This window comes from Aspergillus alliaceus (assembly GCF_009176365.1).
Source record: "Aspergillus alliaceus strain CBS 536.65 unplaced genomic scaffold BDW43scaffold_45, whole genome shotgun sequence".
Taxonomy (NCBI): domain Eukaryota; kingdom Fungi; phylum Ascomycota; class Eurotiomycetes; order Eurotiales; family Aspergillaceae; genus Aspergillus; species Aspergillus alliaceus.
Genome location: NW_022474728.1, coordinates 203,039 through 222,901, shown reverse-complemented (window position 1 = coordinate 222,901; position 19,863 = coordinate 203,039). Strand labels below are relative to the sequence as shown.

The following is a 19,863-nucleotide window of genomic DNA, read 5'->3' as shown; positions in this document are numbered from 1 at the left end:
TTTACAGGGCTCGAGTACCATAATTGGAAATAATAATTCGTATCTGTTTCGGCTGTCCTTAGTCTGCGTAAGTGCATTCAACCAAGGTTAATACACAAATACATGAACAAAAGAGCGGAATGCCCAGGAGAATAAAACAGGGATAGAAGCCCGAAGATCAACTTCTCTTAGCAGTGGTGGTCCTGTTACCCATGAAGAATATTCAAGGAACGTAAACCACAACTTGCAACCTTACCGTACACTAGTATACAGGGACCTTGAAAGCGGGGAATTCATAAGTCCAGCTGTCAATCGACTTCTCGTCGTTGACACAGTCGAAGGTGGAGTTGGAGTTCCAGAGAGGACGCTTGGGCCACTGGCAAAGCATCTGAGTCTCGCCGGAGTAGGTACCCGAGGAGACAGTGGCGTTGAGGCGCGTGGGCTTGTTGCCGTTCTCGACCCAGTCGATCATGATCTCCATGTTGTTCTGGGGGTAGGGGCCAGGCTGGAGAGAGTTGGTTCCGCAGTGGGCGGCACCGGGGATCAGGTAGAACTGGTACCAGTCCTCGAGGGCCTGCAGGGCCTCCTCTTCTGTCTTACCGCCATACATAACGGAACGGACCGCCTGCCAGTAGTGGATCGAGGAGGCAGCGGGGATACTGGGGTCGGATTCACCGTGGTAGTGCAGCAGCTTGCCACCGGACGATTGGAAGGGAGTCAGATCGGGGAGGGTCGTCTGAAGGCTGTCCAGGTAGCGCACCATACCGGTGTTCATCCAGTCCACCAGGGTGTCGTAGGTGACGTTGTTGAGGTCGGAGAGGTTGTCGATGTTTAGGAGCTGAACAAACTTGGTGACGTACTCACCACCGGTTGACGGGATGCTGAGCTCCCACTTGCCAGTGTCGGAGTTGTACTCGGTCGTGGCATCGCTGAGCTCGGAGGATATCTGCCAGGAGAGGTAGGCGCGCTCGTCCTTGCTGTTGTGGAGACCGTCGTAGATGGCCTGAGCAACAGCGACACCGCGGGCAGTAACGGTGCCGTTTTGCGCGGGCTGGTAGCTAGTGGTGCTGCCCTGGGCCTGACGCTTGACATTGCTGCGCTTGCCATTGCTGAAGCCGAATCCGAGCGATGTGCTCGTCTCAGCAGCGCAGTAGTAAGACTCGCCGATGATAGAGGTCAGGTTGAAGTTGAGCTTGCAAAGGTCGGTCCGAGACACAACACCGTCGGTTCTTCCGTCAAGAGGATCGCAAGCAGCAATCGTGGCGTTCACGATCTTCTTCAGTTCACATGGAGGGGGGTAGTAGTCCATGGTATGCTCCACTGCGGACGAGTACACATGGTGAACCTGTTGCTGAGCGAAACGGAAGGCGGGAGCACCAGCGATGACACCGTCGTACTCCTCTCCCCAGCGCTGGACTTGGCTCATACCCTCACGTCCTCCATCAGAGCAACCTTCGTAGTAGGTGTAGATCTTGTCGCTAGTCGAGCCATAGAAACCGTTTGATATGTACTTTCCGATTTGGGTCATCTCTCCCAGGGCCTGGTATGCGAACATATATGTGGCGTCCCAGTTGATGGTTCCGTTTCCGTAGAGGACTACCTCGTTGTAACTGTTGTCGAAGGCGTCATAGCCAGCATCGGTGGCACCTCCAGCAGCGCCATAGGCAAGACCTCCGGTCGCATCGCTGGAAAGGGAGAAACCACCACCACCGGCGACGTAGAAACGGTTCTTGTAGTCTGAGGGCTTAGGGAATGCATACTTGACGACCACCTCATCACCCTTGCCGGTATGCGTGTAGGCGACGGTGACATTGCAGTAGTCGTATGTGGTGGTGCTGCCCATGCCAGCCGATTGGTAGTACAGAGGGCTCGCCGTGACCGCTGACGGGATCATACTGATTCCGAGCAAAGTTCCGTTAGCAGGCAAGGCAGCCTGCACATTGGAGACGGTGCACACATCGGTGAAAGAGGCTGCATCCGCTCCTGCTGCCAAAGCAACAACGGCCATGCGCGAGTGCTGGCGCATCTTTCGAATCAAATGAGCGACAGAGATCAACGAGGGTCCGAATGATGTTAGAATAAAGAGTGAATGAAGAAGTCTGATCTAAGAATGTCTATAAGGAAGTATCATCCTATTTAAAGGGCTTCTGGGGCTGGAGTAACTACCATCATCGGCGTCGTAAGGTTCGGCATTCGTATCAAGCTTGTGGACCAACTGGCAGATCAACACTCTGCCATCCTTAATTCTATCCAGGCTGTCGTCACCCGGTTGCGTGGCGATATGCCAAGACAGAAGGACTTCCCACAAGGCTCAGCGGGGGGAGAGCGCGTGGTTCTCGTCGTGAGTCCAGTGTTATCTGATATTCCTCGGCTGAACTTCGGCCTTAGCTGATTCCCCCCCGTTCGTCCCTCCCGAGCTCCCCGAGCATAAAAGTATACAGATAGTAAAGACATGTCAGCAACATTCGAGAGAGTAAAATGACAGAAAAATTGGCTCTCTCTTGGCATTTTCTGGTCTGACGCGGAATTCTGAAAGTGATTCCGATGTTGAATTCAATCGGCTAGGTAGTAACGGGTAGTTATCGCCGAGGACTCGGAGTTAACGAGTGAAAGATAAGATGCTGAAGAATTTGGATGTCCGGTCACGTCGTTGATCCGGAGCACATAAGGGTTACCAAAGTTCAAACGTGTTGCGTTTATTTCTTATCGCCGAGCATCAGGTCCCAAATGGCCTCACATCTCACCATCTTCTACATCGAACAACAGGACATGTTGCCAGGAGGAAAACTGAGCGACACTAATCTACGCTTATAGGGCAGGACAGCCCATTATAGACTAGAAGAGCGAGGCCTTTCCATTCAAAAAGCAGGCAATTTGACCAGACCATGAACTTCAAACCATGGATATTCTGAATTGCGGAAGTGTATATATCCGGCTCCCCCCTGACTCCCCCTGACTAGACCGCAAGGCTGTGGAGGCTGAGCCCAATTTCATGAGACAAATTGAAGTAATAGCTCCTTGGGTAGGAACTGATTTACTTTCGCAAGGCCAAACTCTTTATGGTTGCCTGCATTCATTTAATTGAAACGGTAATTGTTATAGCTATATCGTCATCATGGTCATTTACTCTCTAGATTTCGAGCCTAGACTGTACAGTGTTCATCTCTAGAAATCGGCGGGCTCCGGTAGTTTCTCCGGAGTATCACCACGGAAGGTGTTGGTGATCAGACCTCGGAAGCTGGGAGACCAGTCGACGCGAGGAGTGAGGATATCGAGATTCCAGAGCTCTGCCACATACTTCAGGATGGAAGTGTGGGTGAACTCGTTGGGCTGGTCGGTCGGGCTGTTCTGAATCAACCCCTTGCCCACCCAGGGAGACATCAAAACAGTAGGCACCCGGATACCCAGACGGTCGAAGTGGAAGGTGGCCTCCTGACCGTCCTTTGCCTTTTCGGTGTACGTCAGGTTGTCACCGGCAGGCACGTTCTCCGGCGGAGACACATGGTCGGCAAAACCACCGTGCTCGTCGAAAGTAAGGATGAACAGCGTCTCGTTCCACTGCGGGGATGAGCGTACTGCCTCGTAGATGCTCTTGATGAAGCCCTCGCCCATGTTAATTGGAGAGGGTGGGTGGAAGGACATATAGGAACAGCACTCCGGGTTAATCCAGGTAAACTGGGGCAGTGTACCATCCTTGGCATCCTTGAAGAACTGGTCGATCGGCTTGACGTTAGTGTCACCCTTGCCACTCTTGGCCGTCCACTGGTAGAATAAGGAATCTGGGAGGAAACCGGTGGTGTTGGAGTAATTGATCCAGCTAATGCCGGCGGCCGACAGCTGCTCAAATATAGACACCTGAGGCAGGGCCGACACGTCAAAGTCATGGTCATTTTGGCCGTGACCGTGAGAAGTACCAGAAGTCAGATAGGCACGATTAGGATTTGTCGGGCCCGGAACAGCTGCAAACCAGCGGTCAAAAAGCACAAAGTTTTCGGCCATGGCGTTGAAAACGGGCACATGGTCCGGAGTGTAGTAGTTAATGACCTCCGCCGCACGACTCAAGTCGGAGCCCAGGCCGTAAGAGACGATCTGTTCCGTTACAAAGCCTTGCATGCCAGGCATGTCATTCTTCGCGTTCGGATGGTAGGTGCTGTACACCTGTTGGTTTCCACCCGTAATGCTGTGGTCTGGATCATCGGGAGCCACATTCTTCGCGATCGGCTTGGCGCACACCTTGTCCGAGTAGGGGTCCGAGGCGTTTGAGGGGTTGCAATACTCCCGGTTGACCAACCCATCAATCTTGGAGTTGTATGTCAAGCCACCGGCAAACACGTCAAAGCTCAGATTCTCCTCGACTAAAACCACCTGTATGGTTCCTTAGTACCAGGTGATGGAGTGAAATGGTTATTCAGCCAATGGAAGCAAAGGAAGCAAAGCAGACATACCACATTTTTAATCGGGCTGTCCTTGATGGGGTTTACCGGCTTGCCGTATGAGGGACTTGACGGACGGGCATGGGGAAGGCCATGGATACCCAGGCCCAGGGTGAAAAAAGTGAGCAGCGAGAGAATGCTCATAATGGACAGTAAGACTGTAATGATCGTCGTGCGCACCCAGGGACGACGCGGTTCTTCTGGTGACCACGTCGCCGCCTTTATATGAGACGGCCCATCCTGCTGTTGGACTCGATTCGCAGCAAGGATCGGCTGCTTTTCGAGACTTGATGGGCCACGTGGGGCCGAAGGTAGTTGCCATTGCATGATGGAATGCGCGATATGCGTCTACTAGTTTCCCTTACCGAAGTGTAGAGGACTAGATTTTGGGTAATGAGTTTGTATCACCAACAGGTTGTCACCATATACTGAAGACTTGCGGTGGGGTGTGGACAATCGATAAGGATGTTTGACAGTGGGGCAGGGCTTGGCTAGAAGGGCCCCATTGGCGCTCGGCATGCGGTCTCATGGCATGACCTCAGGGGAGGATTGGTTGGGGAGCACGGCTACTCCATACTGCAAGGGGTTTAACTCCGGAGACTATGAGGGGCTTCATTGGGTCTCCCTCTTCAAGCCCTAATTTCAAGTCCATCCAATGACTCCGAAATATCAAGCATGTGCCATGCAAGGCATCAGGTTCCCGTGTCGATCCCCTTGAAGACTATCCATTTTTCGGTTTTGTGATCGGAATGAATGACTTCGCTTAGGGGCGGTCTGGTCCCTAGTACTAATTACTAAATGCTAATCTTCCGACGGGCTCCATCCGTGCAGAGTACCTCCGTCCCCCACCGATTGATTGCATCTTGAAGAAAATCGCCGGCCACGGAGAAGAAAATGGTATCATGGTATCATTTGACCTCCTCAGGTGCTTCAAGGCTACACCCGATACTCGTGGGATTGCCTACGGCTACCAATTCGCATCGCATACCCGTGTGAGAATGAATGTTCAAGGCGGGTGACCTGTCATTCCCAAATGTAATAACCCTTCCAATATAAGCATGGATGCGATGCATACATACCTCTTTGAAATCCCAAAATGGAATGGGTCTTGAACTCTGAATTCCTGGATCCACTCCACTGAATATGGGAGTAGTTCCAGGATGAGTCTGTTACACTTCCCTTCCCACCTACAGGTAATCAATTCCTTTCGTCGTCTGGCTTTGAGGATATGGTAAAAAGAGCTGCCCAAGTGTCACCACTGCGTAACAGGCGTGACATTCGGAACCACTTGGGTATGACCATGATCACACCATTCTTGACATGTATTTAGAATCGTACTGCTTGAAAACATACTGAGCAAGCTGGTTACGTCGGCCTAAGGCGATCATTAGACGGCACGTGGTTGAAATGCAGTTTTTGTTTCGCTCGACAAACATCGGACAGACTACAAAGAATCACCACGGGCCGCCCACATCGCGAAAGTAAACTATTTACATTTCAGAGCCCTTCTAAGCCAGGTCGAGTATAAATCCAGAGAACCCGACTTCCTGGTCCCGATAAATGCATACATACATCAACTGCTGCCCGAGGGGTATATGATAAGCTAAATAAAGACGCCATGCAAGGAGATTCGATAAGAGAAAAGGAGGCAGCCACCGTGTTGAGGCAACTGCGCGATCTTACGGATACTTCCCATGTAAAATTTTTGAAGTCAAGCCACATTGACCGTCGGCTAGACCATAAAAACGAAGCGACCCACGCCAGTCGCGAGCTTAATTACTACTTCAGTTGATCCGGTCCTTTTGCTCCAGCTTCCCCACCAGTCGCTTAACACCGGCCCATTCCTCGGCAGGCACATCTTCGGGGGTGCCACTAAGGCCCTTTCCTACCTCAAAGACGGTGATGACTCCGTCGAGCCCACCAGTCGCAATACGTCTTCCTTCACGCTCCTCCCAGGCCACCTTGTTGAGGCTTCGGGTCAAGATGCCTCCGCGCCCCTTGGACGGCGTGGTCCGCACAACTGGTACTTCCGTGTCCGTGTAGAGGTCCCAAACTTCGAGGTTTCCAGTACCATCGACGAGGGAGAAAACTCCAGGCCGGTGGGGAGACCACCGTGCATCGTAGACAACGTCCTCACGGTTGATGTCGAGAATCGGCGTTACAACCTGCGTTGCAGCGATGGCAGAGGTGGCCGGCGCAGTCGTTGCTGGTGGTCGCACGCGCCATAGTTTCACGCTCCAATCTAGACTAGAACTCAGCATCAAATCGCCCAGATCGACTGGGCCTCGTGCCGGGTGGAACGCAGTAGACATAATGGGGGCTGCGTGACCACGGTACGCGAGACGGTGGTCAGTACCGGCCTTAGCACCAGCTCGGTCATAACGATGGCAGGGATAAATCCCTCCTTCTTCAGTGCCGACGATGAAGAACGTCGGGTCGGACTGTGGGAACGACATGGTCGTGGGAGCGAGATCCTCGGTTTTAGATGGCGGCGGAGTAGACAGTTCGAGATATTCTTGAGGCTGAGAAAGCATGTCAACCGTCCAGCCGCAAACCACGCCATCCGTAGACGCAGTAAGAATATTATGGGCATTCTGCGTGCCGATGATCGAAATGCTATAGACGGGATGGGTATGCCCAGAGCCAGTCAAGGGTGTTTTCTGCACTGGTGCACCGCCGCCTGCGCGCGATGACCGGGTATCCCAAAGTAGAACCTGACCAGAATATGAACCGCCGACGATAAGATTGGGGTGGAATGGAGAGAACTTGGCCGCCAGAATATCGGATGTGGAATGGAATACATATTCGGGGCGAGATTGAAGGTGTTGGTTCCAGACCTGAACCAGGCCATCCGGTTCATGGGGGGCAGACGGGTTTTTAGTGTATGCAGCCAAAACAAGCTCTGGGAACTATAGATGTCTAGTCAGTGATGTATAACAATCGAACGAATGAAATGTCGACAGACCTTTGGAGAAAAGCTGACGTCGCTGATCATGCGCTTCTTGCTCCATCGCTCATCCCAGAATTGGCAAACCTCTCTAATGCCTCTCCTTTTCTTTCCATGTTCGTCGTCGTCCTCTACATCGCCATCAACCCCCCCAAGTTCATAATCCGCTAGTACGTCGTACTCCTCATCAAGAGCCCGCTCAATTACTTTTGCGGAACGTTCCACGAAATCCAGGAAATCCTCGGAAGAAGTCACGGCCTTCAATTCATCGGCGTCAAGTGTGCGCAATGGATACCGTAGTTTCGAAACTTCAGCCTCGGCATCGTTCTCTGCCTTCTGATGGGTGGCTTGCAACTCCTCCTCGATTTCTTTGCGAAGCTTCTTCCGGATCTCCTCGTCGCGTTCGCGTTCTTTCTTGCTCAACCGTATGCCTGTACCCGTAGGATCCTGCCCATCTTCCTCTTCCGATTCGACCGATGATGTATCTGGAGGTTGATTTAAGTCGTCTGTCTGTACTCCTTTGCTGTAGGTGACAATTTCTGGTTTTGGTTCAGGGGGTGGTGCTGTAGGATACGGTTCTGCACCGACGGTTTGAACGGCGATCGAATGTGAAAGTGGTCGCGCGGTTGGACTAAACGCCTCATTATTGTCCCCGCTGACTTGACTAGCGCTGATCACTGAATTGGGTCTGCTCCCTTTGCGCGAGGGGCCATCTGCGTGGCTGATAGACGCCGACCCAGGGCGGTCCACAAGACGTGAGATCAAGTCATCAAGCTCTGCTCTACTATCGGCACGACTGGGGACCGGCGACACAACCTATAATGGGTCGGGGAGGTTTAAAAAGGATTCCAAGATGGGTGGAGTGGAATAATGTCCCATACCTCGGAAGCATCACCGCTGTTGGCCCGACTTTGCGAGAACTCCTTCTGGCGCAACTCCCTCTGCCGTTTTAATTCGGCAAGTTTTGCTCTTTTGGCGAGGATCTCCGCCTTTCGCTGATGCATTGCCGATGACATGGTGAATCGAGGCAGCCGATGGGCTGACGTTCCATCCAAACCAAGTCAAGTCAGTTGGGGAAATCTAAGTGTACTTTATTTACTCTGTTATGCGCGTTAGTTCGCTGACTTCCCCGTCCCGCGCCCAGAGTCCGGGTCGGCGGATGACATAAGCACAGGCCCCGACGGTCCGGAAAAACTCGCGAAAGGAACTTCGCCTTGAACAAGCTTCTGAGTATCCTGTCCGATTGCCAGCCATTGAAAGTTGATACCCTCCAAACGGTCGTTCGGAATTCGGCCTTGCTACCTAGCGTTTATTGTTCTTTTTTGAATTCCGCTCCGGAGGCCAGGATCTTAAAGATGGCTACTGCACAAGGTGTCAACGTGAGTATCCGCAAGGGCTCCCGTTCCTGATAATACTCCCTCGGCCAACTGACCAGGTGGTATCCGCACCACAGGTCCTTCGCTACTCGGCTCTCGTTGCCGGTCTTTTCTACGGTGTCTACCGCCAATCCTCGATCACCGCCAGCGCGCAGCGTGCAGATGCCGAGCGTGAATATGCCCGCCAGGAGCGCCTGATCCAGCAGGCTAAGGCCGAATGGAAGAAGAAGACCGCACCCAAGGACACACAAAACAGCGGAAGTATGTTTGCCAGCCCAATGAAACCTAAATGAGATGCGACGCCTTCGATATATCTCCCACAGACAATGCCATATTTTCTCCGATACTAACGGTTCTCTGCAGTCATCACGGATCCCGAGGACAGCCGGTTCGACCTTGAGGCTTACCTGAAGTTCAAGGCTGGAGAGAACTAGAGGAGTCGGAAGGTATAGAGCGAAAGGATGAGTGACAGCTATTCTGGTACAACGGTCGTACCTCCTAGGGTACACGAAAGGTTGTTCGGGCAACCCCCGATTATGTATTATTGTTTGGTCTAATTTCCCAGAGTCGTGTCATTGCGAGCGAAAGGAATGATTTTTCTTTTACGTTACTAGAGATCCTCTCCGAGACTTGTACATACCCTGGGCAGTTGTGCGTATGTACACTACACTTGGACCAGAAGAGCAAGAGATTCTGTTCGCTTTGGTGTCATTGCTGATCCCTTGTACTGCATGCGGCCTTGGGACGGGTTGCTGCTCTATCATTGCTCATCAGACCATCAAGCCATTAAGCGGATCGGAGAAGTCTATTGCTGCGTAGCCATCTCAACTCCTCTCCGTTCGATCCGTCGGATCATTCGGTTTCCTGAGGGACGTTGACCCCGAATCATCGTACGCTTTTACCCTCCATATTTCCCAACCAGCGCCATAATTTTACTCACGTCATCGTATAAGCGAGCATCTTTTTCTGGGGTTACGTGAATGGGTTTCGGATGTAGTAATTTTGTACTTTCATCCCACGTCCATCCAACTGCAGTGAGTTTCTGTATAATGGCGGGGTCACCCTGCTCTGCCGCAGCAGCATCAAGACCGAGATAATTTGCAGCCGCTGCGGGTCGTATCGCTTCGTAGGCATGGCTAACTTCTTTCAATGTCTTCTCTTGAAAATATGCTAGGCAAATAGTCAGAGTAAGTCCAGTCGCGACAGAAATAAGGTCGATAGCTTTTTTCATACTCTTATAGCTTTCAACTGCCGGACGCAGCAGCTCTGGCCAGGGCAGCTCTCTCAGGATCTTATAAACCGACTCGTATTTCCTCTGCCAAACAGCCCGTAGAAGGGTCAAGCAATTTTGTAGTGACGGATCAGTTTGTGCCAGCTCTTGCGGCATTCTTTGGGTCATTGCGCGAGCTTCGTATCTATTGAATAGAACGTTATTACTTTCGCTGTCTGACCATGAGCCTCCTCTGGTGGTTGATTGGGGAAAGACTTACATTTGGTCTGTGAGAAGATGCGAAAAGAAAAAAGTCGAGTAGAAAAGGCTGAGAAGTTCTGATTCGTTGCTAGGCTTTAAACAGGCCTCGCTCTCATACTCTAACAATGTGTTATAGAGTTCTGTTGGTGAACGGCTAGATGTAAGCACCGCGGAGAGTTGGTCCTTGGAGAGTGGAGGTAAACCCATGTTGTTTTTTAAATGGTCACAAGGAAAGTGAAGTAGTCACAGGAATACTAAACAGGGGGAGAGAAAGAGGTACGTAGAGGGCAAGAGTTATCGTCAGTAGTAGGTATTGACTAACAGTGACGGTTGATCAATATCAAAGGGAGGCGGTGTGGGGGCGTGGAGAGTTCAATTGTGACGGTATTGTAAAGTTATGGATGAACGTGCCTGATGCCAAGCCTCGGAAGTGACCACCTTGCGAAGCTGTCTCCATTCAACCAACGAAACATCCAACTACTCCTCTCTTCAGCTCCAGGGCAGGACGAGGGCCAACTCTCTTTTCCTTTACCCATTGATTTTTCTTTTTCCTTTTCTTCTCTGGCCGTTATGGCCGAAACACCTGTTGATGCCTTGTTAAAAGGCAGCACCGGCAGGAACACGCGCGGCCTGCTGCGCATTATCATTCTATTTACAATCGCCGCCGCTGCGGTTTCTAGTCGACTGTTTAGTGTGATTCGTATGTCTCCTAACATATAATACACCTGGAAGTGCTCATTGAGTCAATTGGGGCTGACTTGTCATGCGTTAGGTTTTGAAAGCATTATCCATGAATGTACGTTCAGCGTCGACAACCTATACTCCGAGACGTTTACCTCTAGTTCCGGCCCTCGACCGATCTAGAAAACCCATGTTCCTCTCTTTTACTTCAGAACTCCTGCATCCACTAACTCCTTATCGTACAGTCGACCCTTGGTTTAACTTTCGCGCAACGAAATATTTGGTGCAAAATGGCTTCTATAGCTTCTGGGACTGGTTTGATGACCGTAAGTGATTTTACGACAAGCGATCCCAACTATAATGAATAGCTGGCCGTGGTAGTCTTCTGTTTGTGATACTTGTGATGCTCATCAGGCAATTCTATACAGGAACATGGCACCCTCTGGGCCGTGTTACTGGTGGCACGCTATACCCAGGTCTCATGGTGACCAGCGGCGTGATCTACCACATACTTCGATTCCTTACCATTCCCGTCGACATTCGCAATATTTGTGTCTTGCTTGCGCCAGCATTCTCCGGCCTTACGGCATTTGCTATGTATCTCCTGACTTGCGAGATGTCTATCTCGCCGTCCGCCGGTCTCCTCGCTGCCGCTTTCATGGGCATTACCCCGGGATACATCTCTCGTTCTGTGGCGGGTAGTTATGACAACGAAGCCATTGCAATCTTTCTCCTTGTGTTCACCTTCTTCTTGTGGATCAAGGCTGTCAAGAATGGTTCGATCATGTGGGGAGCGATGACTGCTCTCTTTTACGGGTATATGGTGTCCGCTTGGGGTGGTTATGTTTTCATCACCAACTTGATCCCCCTACACGTCTTTGTGCTCCTCTGTATGGGAAGATATAGCTCCCGTCTGTACATCAGCTACACCACCTGGTATGCATTGGGAACATTGGCCAGCATGCAGATTCCTTTCGTCGGCTTTCTGCCCATTCGCAACAGTGACCATATGGCTGCCTTAGGTAAGCGTACGCTCCGTTGGTCAGGAGGAGGTATACTAATGTTCACCTAGGTGTCTTTGGCCTGATTCAACTTGTGGCATTTGCTGACTTTGTCCGCGGCTTCATTCCGGGAAAGCAGTTCCAAAGACTTCTCACGGCCATGGTTATCACCATCTTTGGCATTGCCTTCGTCGGACTTGTTGTCTTGACTATGTCTGGAGTAATTGCTCCATGGAGCGGTCGCTTTTACTCTCTGTGGGATACCGGCTACGCTAAGATCCACATTCCCATCATTGCGTCAGTTTCGGAGCATCAGCCGACTGCTTGGCCAGCCTTTTTCTTCGACTTAAACATGCTTATCTGGCTTTTCCCCGCCGGAGTCTACATGTGTTTCCGCGATCTCAAGGATGAGCATGTTTTCGTCATTATCTATGCAGTGCTGGCAAGCTACTTCGCAGGTGTCATGGTTCGTCTGATGCTGACACTGACCCCTATTGTCTGCGTGGCGGCTGCGCTGGCGTTGTCCACCATCATTGATACGTATGTGTTTGCATCTTCTGGACCAACTCCCCAAGCCAAGCTCAACGAAGAATCTTCCACCGATGGACTCCGTTCCACGAGGAACCCTATTGTTGGAGTTTCCTCTTATATCTCCAAGGCTGTTGTGACCACCTCTACAGTCATCTATCTGCTCCTGTTCGTCGCGCACTGCACTTGGGTCACGTCCAATGCGTACTCTTCCCCTTCGGTCGTCCTGGCCAGTCGGATGCCGGACGGCAGCCAATATATCATCGACGACTACCGTGAAGCGTACTACTGGCTTCGCCAGAACACCCCCGATAACGCCAAGATCATGTCCTGGTGGGATTACGGTTATCAGATCGGTGGCATGGCCGATCGCCCCACTCTTGTCGATAACAATACCTGGAATAACACCCACATCGCCACGGTTGGAAAGGCGATGAGCTCCCGCGAAGAGGTCAGCTACCCTATCCTCCGCCAGCACGATGTCGATTATGTGTTGGTGGTATTCGGCGGACTATTGGGCTACTCCGGAGACGACATCAATAAGTTCCTCTGGATGGTCAGAATTGCCGAAGGCATCTGGCCGGATGAGGTCAAGGAACGGGACTACTTCACTGCACGGGGCGAATACCGTGTGGATGATGAGGCGACACCCGCGATGCGCAACAGTTTGATGTAAGGGTTCCTCCTAGTCTTGCGAACTATGTTTCTTATGTGCTAACGATACCCACCAGGTACAAAATGTCCTACCACAACTTCAACTCCCTCTTCCAGCAAGGCCAGGCCGTAGACCGTGTCCGAGGCTCCCGACTGCCCGCCGAAGGGCCCCAGCTCTCCACCCTCGAGGAGGCGTACACCAGCGAGAACTGGATCATCCGTATCTACAAGGTCAAGGACCTCGACAACTTTGGCCGTGATCACAATAACGCCGCAGCCTTTGAGCGAGGCCACAAGCGGAAGCGCGCTACCAAGAGGAGAGGACCCCGTGTCCTGAGGACCGAGTAAAGGTGGAGTCCGTGATTCCGCCAATCCTAGCCTCTTAAGGGATAAGAGAATCCCTTCTCCCTGTTTATCATGTACTTCAATTCCACGTTCTTTGTATTTTGAACACCGATTCAAGCGGCCATGTAGACGATTCTAAAAAAATACACGTGATTCAAACATAAAGCCAACCTCTTCAATCGGGTTTACGTGGTATATAGTCAATTTCGGTATAATGATACTGCATCAAAATTTCACGGTCAATAAGAGGGTGGTATCTTCACTGAGTCGAACTGATAATATACAGACGTAAATGCTAATAAGGAAAGAACAAATAACAAATCAAAAATGAGCTGAGAGATATTTATCAACCGGGCATCCAACCGACCGACCTGCGTGGCACCACCCAAACTGCGCAGGGATACGGGGCGGCAGCTCCTCGCCCACTATCACTTCACCCCCAGTAAGCTCATAGTAGGATCCTGACTTTTTAACAACGAAGCCATTTCCTAATCAAGCCTCCCGAGCATGAAATGCTGAGAAAACAAAACAGACTTCGCCACATTACTCCGGTACCCGCTACCCATACTGAGTCAACAACTGAATCGAACCATTTTTGCTGCCCATCGATGTCCAATTCCTACCACGATCGACCGATGACCTAGGCTGATCCGAACGGCAGTGGCATTCAAGTATCGACGAATTAAATCGAACGGTCAATTCGTGTTCATTGCTTCTGCTGCGGCTTGGCGGGTGTCTCGGGAACCTTGACATCGGAGAATTCGTCCTGGCCGACTGCGCGGATGGTATAGGCATCTTTGAAGAACCAATTGGTAAGTATATAATCCCTTCCGTTTGATACTTATTTCTGGGTCGATGGATGAGTTCGGAGTACTTACAGACGGCGATGGTAAACCCGACGAGGCCAAGTCCGGTCAGGGCATTCTTGACGAGGTAGGGGCGACGGGCGCGCAGGAGGGCAGCTCCGGCGCGGTAGTCTTTGCCGTAGTAAGTGGAGTTGAAGCTGAGGCTCTAGGGTTAGTATAGGCTCTCTGGTACTGAGGGTATGAAGAGGGGGTGGTTGTCGTATGCGTTGCGAGAGAGACGTACATTCCGGAGGCCATTTTTCTGGATCTTGATATGGGTGTTGGGAAGCTAGAATGGTTTCGTAAGGTTCTGAGGGGATTGAGACGGTAGTGAGGGGGTATGGCGAGGCAGTGAGTACTAAGTGGACGCTGTGGAAGATTATCGCCAGTCTTTTGATCAAATGTCTTGGCGGGTTTGAATGTCGGAGTTAAGGTTGATTGGCGGATTTATGCCGGTTGCTGATGCTAAACATGCTAAACTGATACTCAGGTAATATGTACATGTCCTCGTACTTTGAGATTAGTTTATAGCCTTCATATACTAAAATAACAAGATTAGATGTGATTAACGAAAGAGCTTGTGTGACAATGCACGACAGGCTATAAATAGCCAGCCACGCTGAAGTGCATTCGTTGTCATTCTAAGCAACATATCTAGTACCCTTTGAAAGGCGCTTTGAGACAATTAATTCAGTAACTTTTGCTTAGTTTTTCGTTATCATTCAATACTAGTATTAAATTTTTTTTTCGGGGTGAGCTTCTCAGACCCTTTTTCGGCGTGTAGCTGGGCTACTGAACTACAAAAGCATTGTAGCTACACAAGCCATGTCAAAACTATTCTACGAAGCAGGCGACCGAGGCATCTGGTCACAGGACTCCAACTTGATTCTAAAAGATCGAGGTGCTAATCTTCCGACCTTTGAAGCGCTAAACATTCAGTTTGTGGAGGAGAACTCACGGACCGATAGTCATTGAGTCTTGGGAAGGCGGCCATGCCTTGATCTTCATGAAGCGCATTCCCGGGGAGTCCGTCAGCGATGCCTGGCCAAAGCTCTCTACCGATGAAACGGAAAATGTAGCAAGGCAGACCGCGGAGTATTTGCCGCAGCTTCGCAAATCTAGTCAGACCACATGCAAGCTCTCGGGGGACGTTCAATATACTCTAACTTTCTATTTGTGAATAAGAGGTCCCGGGTTCCCTTGGTCCTCTGGCTTCTGAGGACAAATTCCGGGCGGATATGAAGCATGGTTTAAGTGAAGCCGTTCCAGAGGCTGCGCGCATATGACTTCGCAATCATATGCCTCTCGCTAGGCCTTATACCTTTCCACACGGAGATCTCACGAATATCAATATCATGGTTGTGGAAGTATCCGTCTCACAGGTATTCATGATTGGGAAGCGTCTGGCTATTTTCCCTGTCTGGTGGGAGTATGTCTGTACCTCAGGGACTGACTCGAGGAGGATCGGGAGTGGAAGAGTTTTTTGCGGAAATATATGCCAGATTATAGTGCTGCGCGCAAAGTTCTAGCGAGATTACTAGTATCACTGCCGGGATCTCATGCATGAAAGCGCGATAGGATTTCTAGAGACGAACAGTGAGACCGCATAGAATCTCTTCACGAATGTTTCTTACTTATTGTTAGTGTATCTTGCAAAAGGCCTCCTTGCGTTCTCCTTGACATATGATATGATAGAGTAGTCAATTGTAGTAGCTTAGCGCACTGCATGAAGGGAACCGCTATATAAATAAGCCGAAGGGCCAGGGAGCATAACTAGTACTACAGTATAGCGGTATGTAGTACCTGTAGGTATGCACGTATATGTAGCTTGTCAATTAGAAAACGATCGACGAAATGCAATCAATTCGGTGTATATACATATTTTCAAAGTGTATTTATATCATTATCATATTACTTCTCCTGTGTGTAATTGAACATCTTGTGTTGTTGATGTTGTTTGAAACAAATAGAATAAATGATCGGCCGAATTGCCGGCCCGCAGCAGGTGACTTCCAATCTCCAATCCAATCTCCAACCAATCTCCATCGGCGTCATCTTGGAATCTCCCGGTCCATCTTTCTTTTTCCCAACTTTTACTATCTACTATCATATCCTTGTCTGTCGCTCCTCGCCCCGGATACAATTCCTTTCGTCACCGGTATTGGCGCGTCCTATATCCCACTGGTGACCTTCTGGCAGTTTCGTGGCCAGCCCGCTTGTCGCGTCCTTTATAACCCGAAGCCGCTACTCTATTTTCATGCTTCCCATAGATTCTATTGATCGTAGATTATTCGTCTAGTTGTCGAAATCCTTCTTTAACCTACCTTCCGGGCCGGTTGAACAGAGCCGTCATGGCTCAGCCGGCAGGTAACCTTGTCGACCAGATCGCCCAGCTCAACGCTGCCCGCAATCTAGTGCTGGGCGATTCCGCATTTTACCCACAGATTGTGAACGGCATTCTTCCTATAATTGGTGCGAGCTCGCGATTGGAATTGCGACGATGGGGTGCAGAATTCTTAGCGGAGACCTTCTCTAGCCCAGCGCTGGCCTCGGCTCAGAAGGAACAGCTGGCTGCGCCGGCTTTGCAGACACTGCGAGAGACGTTGGAGTTGCCGGAGAAGGATACAGTGACTTTGAGACATATAGTGGAAGCTGCGGCCAGTTTGTATCCCCTGGTGTTTAGGCATATGTAGGTGACCAATGCTCTCCCTTCTCTTTCACCCCGGGTGAGAGATCTCGTAGAAGTGCGCAGGAAACGGAATTAAATCGGTCAATGGGAAATCGCGGGAACTGACATTTTTGACAATCGCAGCATCAACCATCCCGAAGATTCCGCAGTTTGGGAGAATATGACCGCCATCAAGGACGATTTACTGCGGAAATGGGACACATTCCCATTTCCGGTGAAATTAGGCTGTATCAAGTTCGTGCAGCGCGTTGTTCAAGTTCAGACACACGGCTTAACGGACCCTAGAGTATGTACAGAGACTAAAAGGAAAGATTTTTGATATTGACAGCCTCTTAGCGGCCGGAGCAAAATGAAACTTCACTGGCCATTGTTCCTAAAAACCATTCCCTCCTCGCCCTGCCGAATCTCGAGGCCGAAGCGTCGGGTCTACTGGACAGGCTTCTAGCCGTCTTTCAGGAAGATGAAAGGTATAGAGCTGATCGTCGCCGAGTCAATTATGCCGTGTCCTGCTAACTGAACTGTCTTCATCAGCGACCCCCTTCTAGTGAACGCGACATTGAACTGTCTAGCAGTCCTGATTCGAACCCGCCAGTCCATCGGTAACAAAATTATCAATGCGATCCTAAGCTTCGTTCCTGCAAGACAAGCACGGACCCCGGTGACACCTGCAGTTCGCGTTGGCGTCAAGTCGATGGAACGGACAGCCAGAGCTTTCATGATCCACATAATGAAGAGGTGAGCAGGGATGCTGTTTTTGGCAAAGGTGAAACGCTGACGGGTGGTCTAGAAACCCTAGTCATCCTCTCGCGAGCAAAATGCAGCAGCATATCGAGCGTTTAATGCAATCGCGTTTGGAAGCCGTTGATGATAGCTCCAAGAAGCGTGGCCTGCCGGCCGAGCCAACTGATGGTTTAGACAATATGAAACGGGCAAAATTGGATGTCGAATCCCCTCCGCTAATCAAGGTGCCTCCACTTCCTCCGGGCCCAATCAGTTACTCGCAGCTCTATACCTTAACCGAAGACACTGGACTCTCCTCTTTTGACGTGAAGCAATTACCCGTTGACCTTCTTGTCAAGATTGTGGTCCCTGTGCTAGCTCGAGTAGACCAATCTGCTATGCACCAAGCCCTTGACGTATGTTTCAAACCCTAAACCCGAGAAAACGAGTTCTAATTTATCATAGGCTGTACGAATGCGGTATCAGACACTCCAGAAGCAGCAAGCTGCGCAGCCCCCTCCGCCGGCAGCGGCTGAGGAAGAGGATGATGACTATGAGCCCGAATACCAGCCCATGGACGTTTCCGAGCCGGTGGCAGAGCAGGTAGATGCGTTATTGGCTGAAACGGCTGATCTTCAGCCCGATCTGGTGTCACTCGGTCCATTTGTGCTCCCGCAGCCTCCCCCGTTGGCGGAAAATGAGGCTGCAGAGATTGGCAGAAGTGCAGTAGGAAGAGTGTTTGACATGCTGGCATCAAGCGGTGTGGCGGCAAACACCGGAAAAGGAAAGAGCCAGCAACATCTAGGCTTTTCGAGGTTGGCCGGAAGCACGTTTGATCGGGATGCTTGGGTAACGCTACTCACCCGACTCGCGACACGGGCGCCCTCTGGTTTAGAGGGGTACAAGAAGACCGATCAAGACCCATCGTCAAAGAAGCTGACAATATCCAATTCTATACGCGAAACATTGTATCGATATATACTCGAGGATTTCAGGGGCCGGGTGAATGTAGGAATCATGTGGTTGAACGAGGAATGGTATAATGACCGGATTCAAATGAAATTTACTGCTTCGCAGCGAGCCGAGGAAGATGAGGAATCTTCGGTACCGTTGCACTACGACCACTGGTCACTGCGGCTTCTGGACGGATTCCTGCCATACTTGGATTCTCGGGATACGAAGATTTTTATCCGGTTTCTCAGTGAGATTCCGGAAGTAACCATTCCTATCACGAAACGGGTAGCAAGTCTCGCAAAAGATCCGGAGAGAGTGAACCTCTGTGTCCAATCTCTGCTGTACGTACCCTATGTCCCATGAGACCCGATGGCCACATTGAACTGACATAAGATTAGTTACTTGATTATGTTCCGGCCCCCTGCGCGGGAGATGTGTCTCAATGCCCTGGAGGATGTTTACCAAACATGTAAGCTACCGAACAACAAGTCTCTCTGATTAGCCCCCGCTAACTAGTCTTTCACCATCAGACGAGGAATCCCGACCCGTCGCTGGTAAAGTCCTAGCCAAATGGCGACCCCAGAGTGCAGCCGTACAACAACCTCAACCCGACCAACAATCTACTTTGGTGACCCGCACAGTTGGGTCAGAGAACAACCAAACACTTGCAAATGGCGCCTAAACACCAGGCTCCAACTAACAAGCACAGCCAGCAACCGCACCGCTCTACGGCCGTAAACACAATCCGAGACCTCAACCCCTCGTCACCGGCTTTCCCACGCTTCAATACCCGTCGGATTGCCATCGAAATGAATGGGAGCGAAGCGAATCGGAACTCTGACATAATCAGCCTTTTATCCGGGGAGAATAGACAATATCATGTTTTGACAGAGACCTGATTCTGTTTTCCATTTACCGTTACAGACAGCTATTACCCCATGGCTTTACCGTATGTTCGGGCGGATTTACAGCGGAAATGAAATGCATATCGCATGCAATGATACATTCGTGTATGGAATATCAGTCTAGTCTAGATTGTCTAGTGCTGTTCTTTCTTCTTGATCATTTAGAAATACCACTTATTCGAGATAGGATTTTTACAAATATATGATATTAAACATGTTATTGGAACCATCGACTTCCATGATATATACGTGATAGTGATGTAGAGTCGGGTGGTAAGGAAAAATATACATGATTATGAAATATGTGCAAATTAAGTCTATTCTAATTCTTGTAT

General features: G+C 50.5%; 10 protein-coding genes across 10 annotated transcripts; 5 read left to right on the top strand and 5 right to left on the bottom strand.

Annotated features, from left to right (window-relative positions):
• Positions 1-30: 30 nt before the first annotated feature.
• BDW43DRAFT_170097 (putative tannase) lies at positions 31-2,103 on the bottom strand. Its single transcript, XM_032038726.1, has one exon. It carries the CDS (start codon positions 2,003-2,005, stop codon positions 242-244), a length of 1,764 nt encoding a protein of 587 aa, XP_031897040.1. The 5' UTR covers positions 2,006-2,103; the 3' UTR covers positions 31-241.
• A 534-nt stretch (positions 2,104-2,637) lies between these two features.
• On the bottom strand, positions 2,638-4,854 carry BDW43DRAFT_170095 (putative phosphatidylglycerol specific phospholipase). The gene is made up of 2 exons (XM_032038725.1): positions 4,425-4,854; positions 2,638-4,344 (listed from the first exon to the last, which is right to left on the bottom strand). The coding sequence occupies exons 1-2, from the start codon at positions 4,737-4,739 to the stop codon at positions 3,145-3,147; spliced, it is 1,515 nt and encodes a 504-aa protein (XP_031897039.1). The 5' UTR covers positions 4,740-4,854; the 3' UTR covers positions 2,638-3,144.
• Positions 4,855-5,467: 613 nt separating this feature from the next.
• Positions 5,468-8,525, bottom strand: BDW43DRAFT_286472 (putative dynein intermediate chain). Its single transcript, XM_032043053.1, has 3 exons — positions 8,241-8,525; positions 7,378-8,175; positions 5,468-7,321 (listed from the first exon to the last, which is right to left on the bottom strand). Exons 1-3 carry the CDS (start codon positions 8,373-8,375, stop codon positions 6,197-6,199), a joined length of 2,058 nt encoding a protein of 685 aa, XP_031897038.1. The 5' UTR covers positions 8,376-8,525; the 3' UTR covers positions 5,468-6,196.
• Positions 8,526-8,714: 189 nt separating this feature from the next.
• BDW43DRAFT_314255 (ATP synthase subunit e) lies at positions 8,715-9,169 on the top strand (the record flags this gene model as incomplete). Its single annotated transcript, XM_032047762.1, has 3 exons — positions 8,715-8,738; positions 8,813-8,996; positions 9,099-9,169. 3 exons carry the CDS (start codon positions 8,715-8,717, stop codon positions 9,167-9,169), a joined length of 279 nt encoding a protein of 92 aa, XP_031897037.1.
• Positions 9,170-9,633: 464 nt separating this feature from the next.
• BDW43DRAFT_314254 (CSN8/PSMD8/EIF3K family protein) lies at positions 9,634-10,413 on the bottom strand (the record flags this gene model as incomplete). The annotated part of the gene is made up of 3 exons (XM_032047761.1): positions 9,634-9,905; positions 9,969-10,177; positions 10,226-10,413. The coding sequence occupies 3 exons, from the start codon at positions 10,411-10,413 to the stop codon at positions 9,634-9,636; spliced, it is 669 nt and encodes a 222-aa protein (XP_031897036.1).
• Positions 10,414-10,688: 275 nt separating this feature from the next.
• Positions 10,689-13,626, top strand: BDW43DRAFT_286462 (dolichyl-diphosphooligosaccharide--protein glycosyltransferase subunit STT3). Its single transcript, XM_032043052.1, has 6 exons — positions 10,689-10,906; positions 10,979-11,002; positions 11,133-11,213; positions 11,316-11,909; positions 11,960-13,088; positions 13,148-13,626. The coding sequence occupies exons 1-6, from the start codon at positions 10,777-10,779 to the stop codon at positions 13,416-13,418; spliced, it is 2,229 nt and encodes a 742-aa protein (XP_031897035.1). The 5' UTR covers positions 10,689-10,776; the 3' UTR covers positions 13,419-13,626.
• On the bottom strand, positions 13,627-14,704 carry BDW43DRAFT_286461 (uncharacterized protein). The gene is made up of 3 exons (XM_032043051.1): positions 14,505-14,704; positions 14,294-14,418; positions 13,627-14,210 (listed from the first exon to the last, which is right to left on the bottom strand). Exons 1-3 carry the CDS (start codon positions 14,516-14,518, stop codon positions 14,122-14,124), a joined length of 228 nt encoding a protein of 75 aa, XP_031897034.1. The 5' UTR covers positions 14,519-14,704; the 3' UTR covers positions 13,627-14,121.
• Positions 14,705-15,085: 381 nt separating this feature from the next.
• On the top strand, positions 15,086-15,546 carry BDW43DRAFT_314251 (uncharacterized protein; the record flags this gene model as incomplete). The annotated part of the gene is made up of 3 exons (XM_032047760.1): positions 15,086-15,161; positions 15,229-15,381; positions 15,446-15,546. The coding sequence occupies 3 exons, from the start codon at positions 15,086-15,088 to the stop codon at positions 15,544-15,546; spliced, it is 330 nt and encodes a 109-aa protein (XP_031897033.1).
• BDW43DRAFT_286458 (uncharacterized protein) lies at positions 15,310-15,960 on the top strand. Its single transcript, XM_032043050.1, has 3 exons — positions 15,310-15,368; positions 15,422-15,730; positions 15,763-15,960. The coding sequence occupies exons 2-3, from the start codon at positions 15,559-15,561 to the stop codon at positions 15,825-15,827; spliced, it is 237 nt and encodes a 78-aa protein (XP_031897032.1). The 5' UTR covers positions 15,310-15,368; positions 15,422-15,558; the 3' UTR covers positions 15,828-15,960.
• A 413-nt stretch (positions 15,961-16,373) lies between these two features.
• On the top strand, positions 16,374-19,678 carry BDW43DRAFT_286457 (RNA-processing protein PTA1). Its single transcript, XM_032043049.1, has 8 exons — positions 16,374-16,949; positions 17,073-17,235; positions 17,286-17,416; positions 17,481-17,684; positions 17,737-18,085; positions 18,135-18,964; positions 19,022-19,092; positions 19,154-19,678. The coding sequence occupies exons 1-8, from the start codon at positions 16,612-16,614 to the stop codon at positions 19,303-19,305; spliced, it is 2,238 nt and encodes a 745-aa protein (XP_031897031.1). The 5' UTR covers positions 16,374-16,611; the 3' UTR covers positions 19,306-19,678.
• The last annotated feature ends 185 nt before the right edge of the window (positions 19,679-19,863 follow it).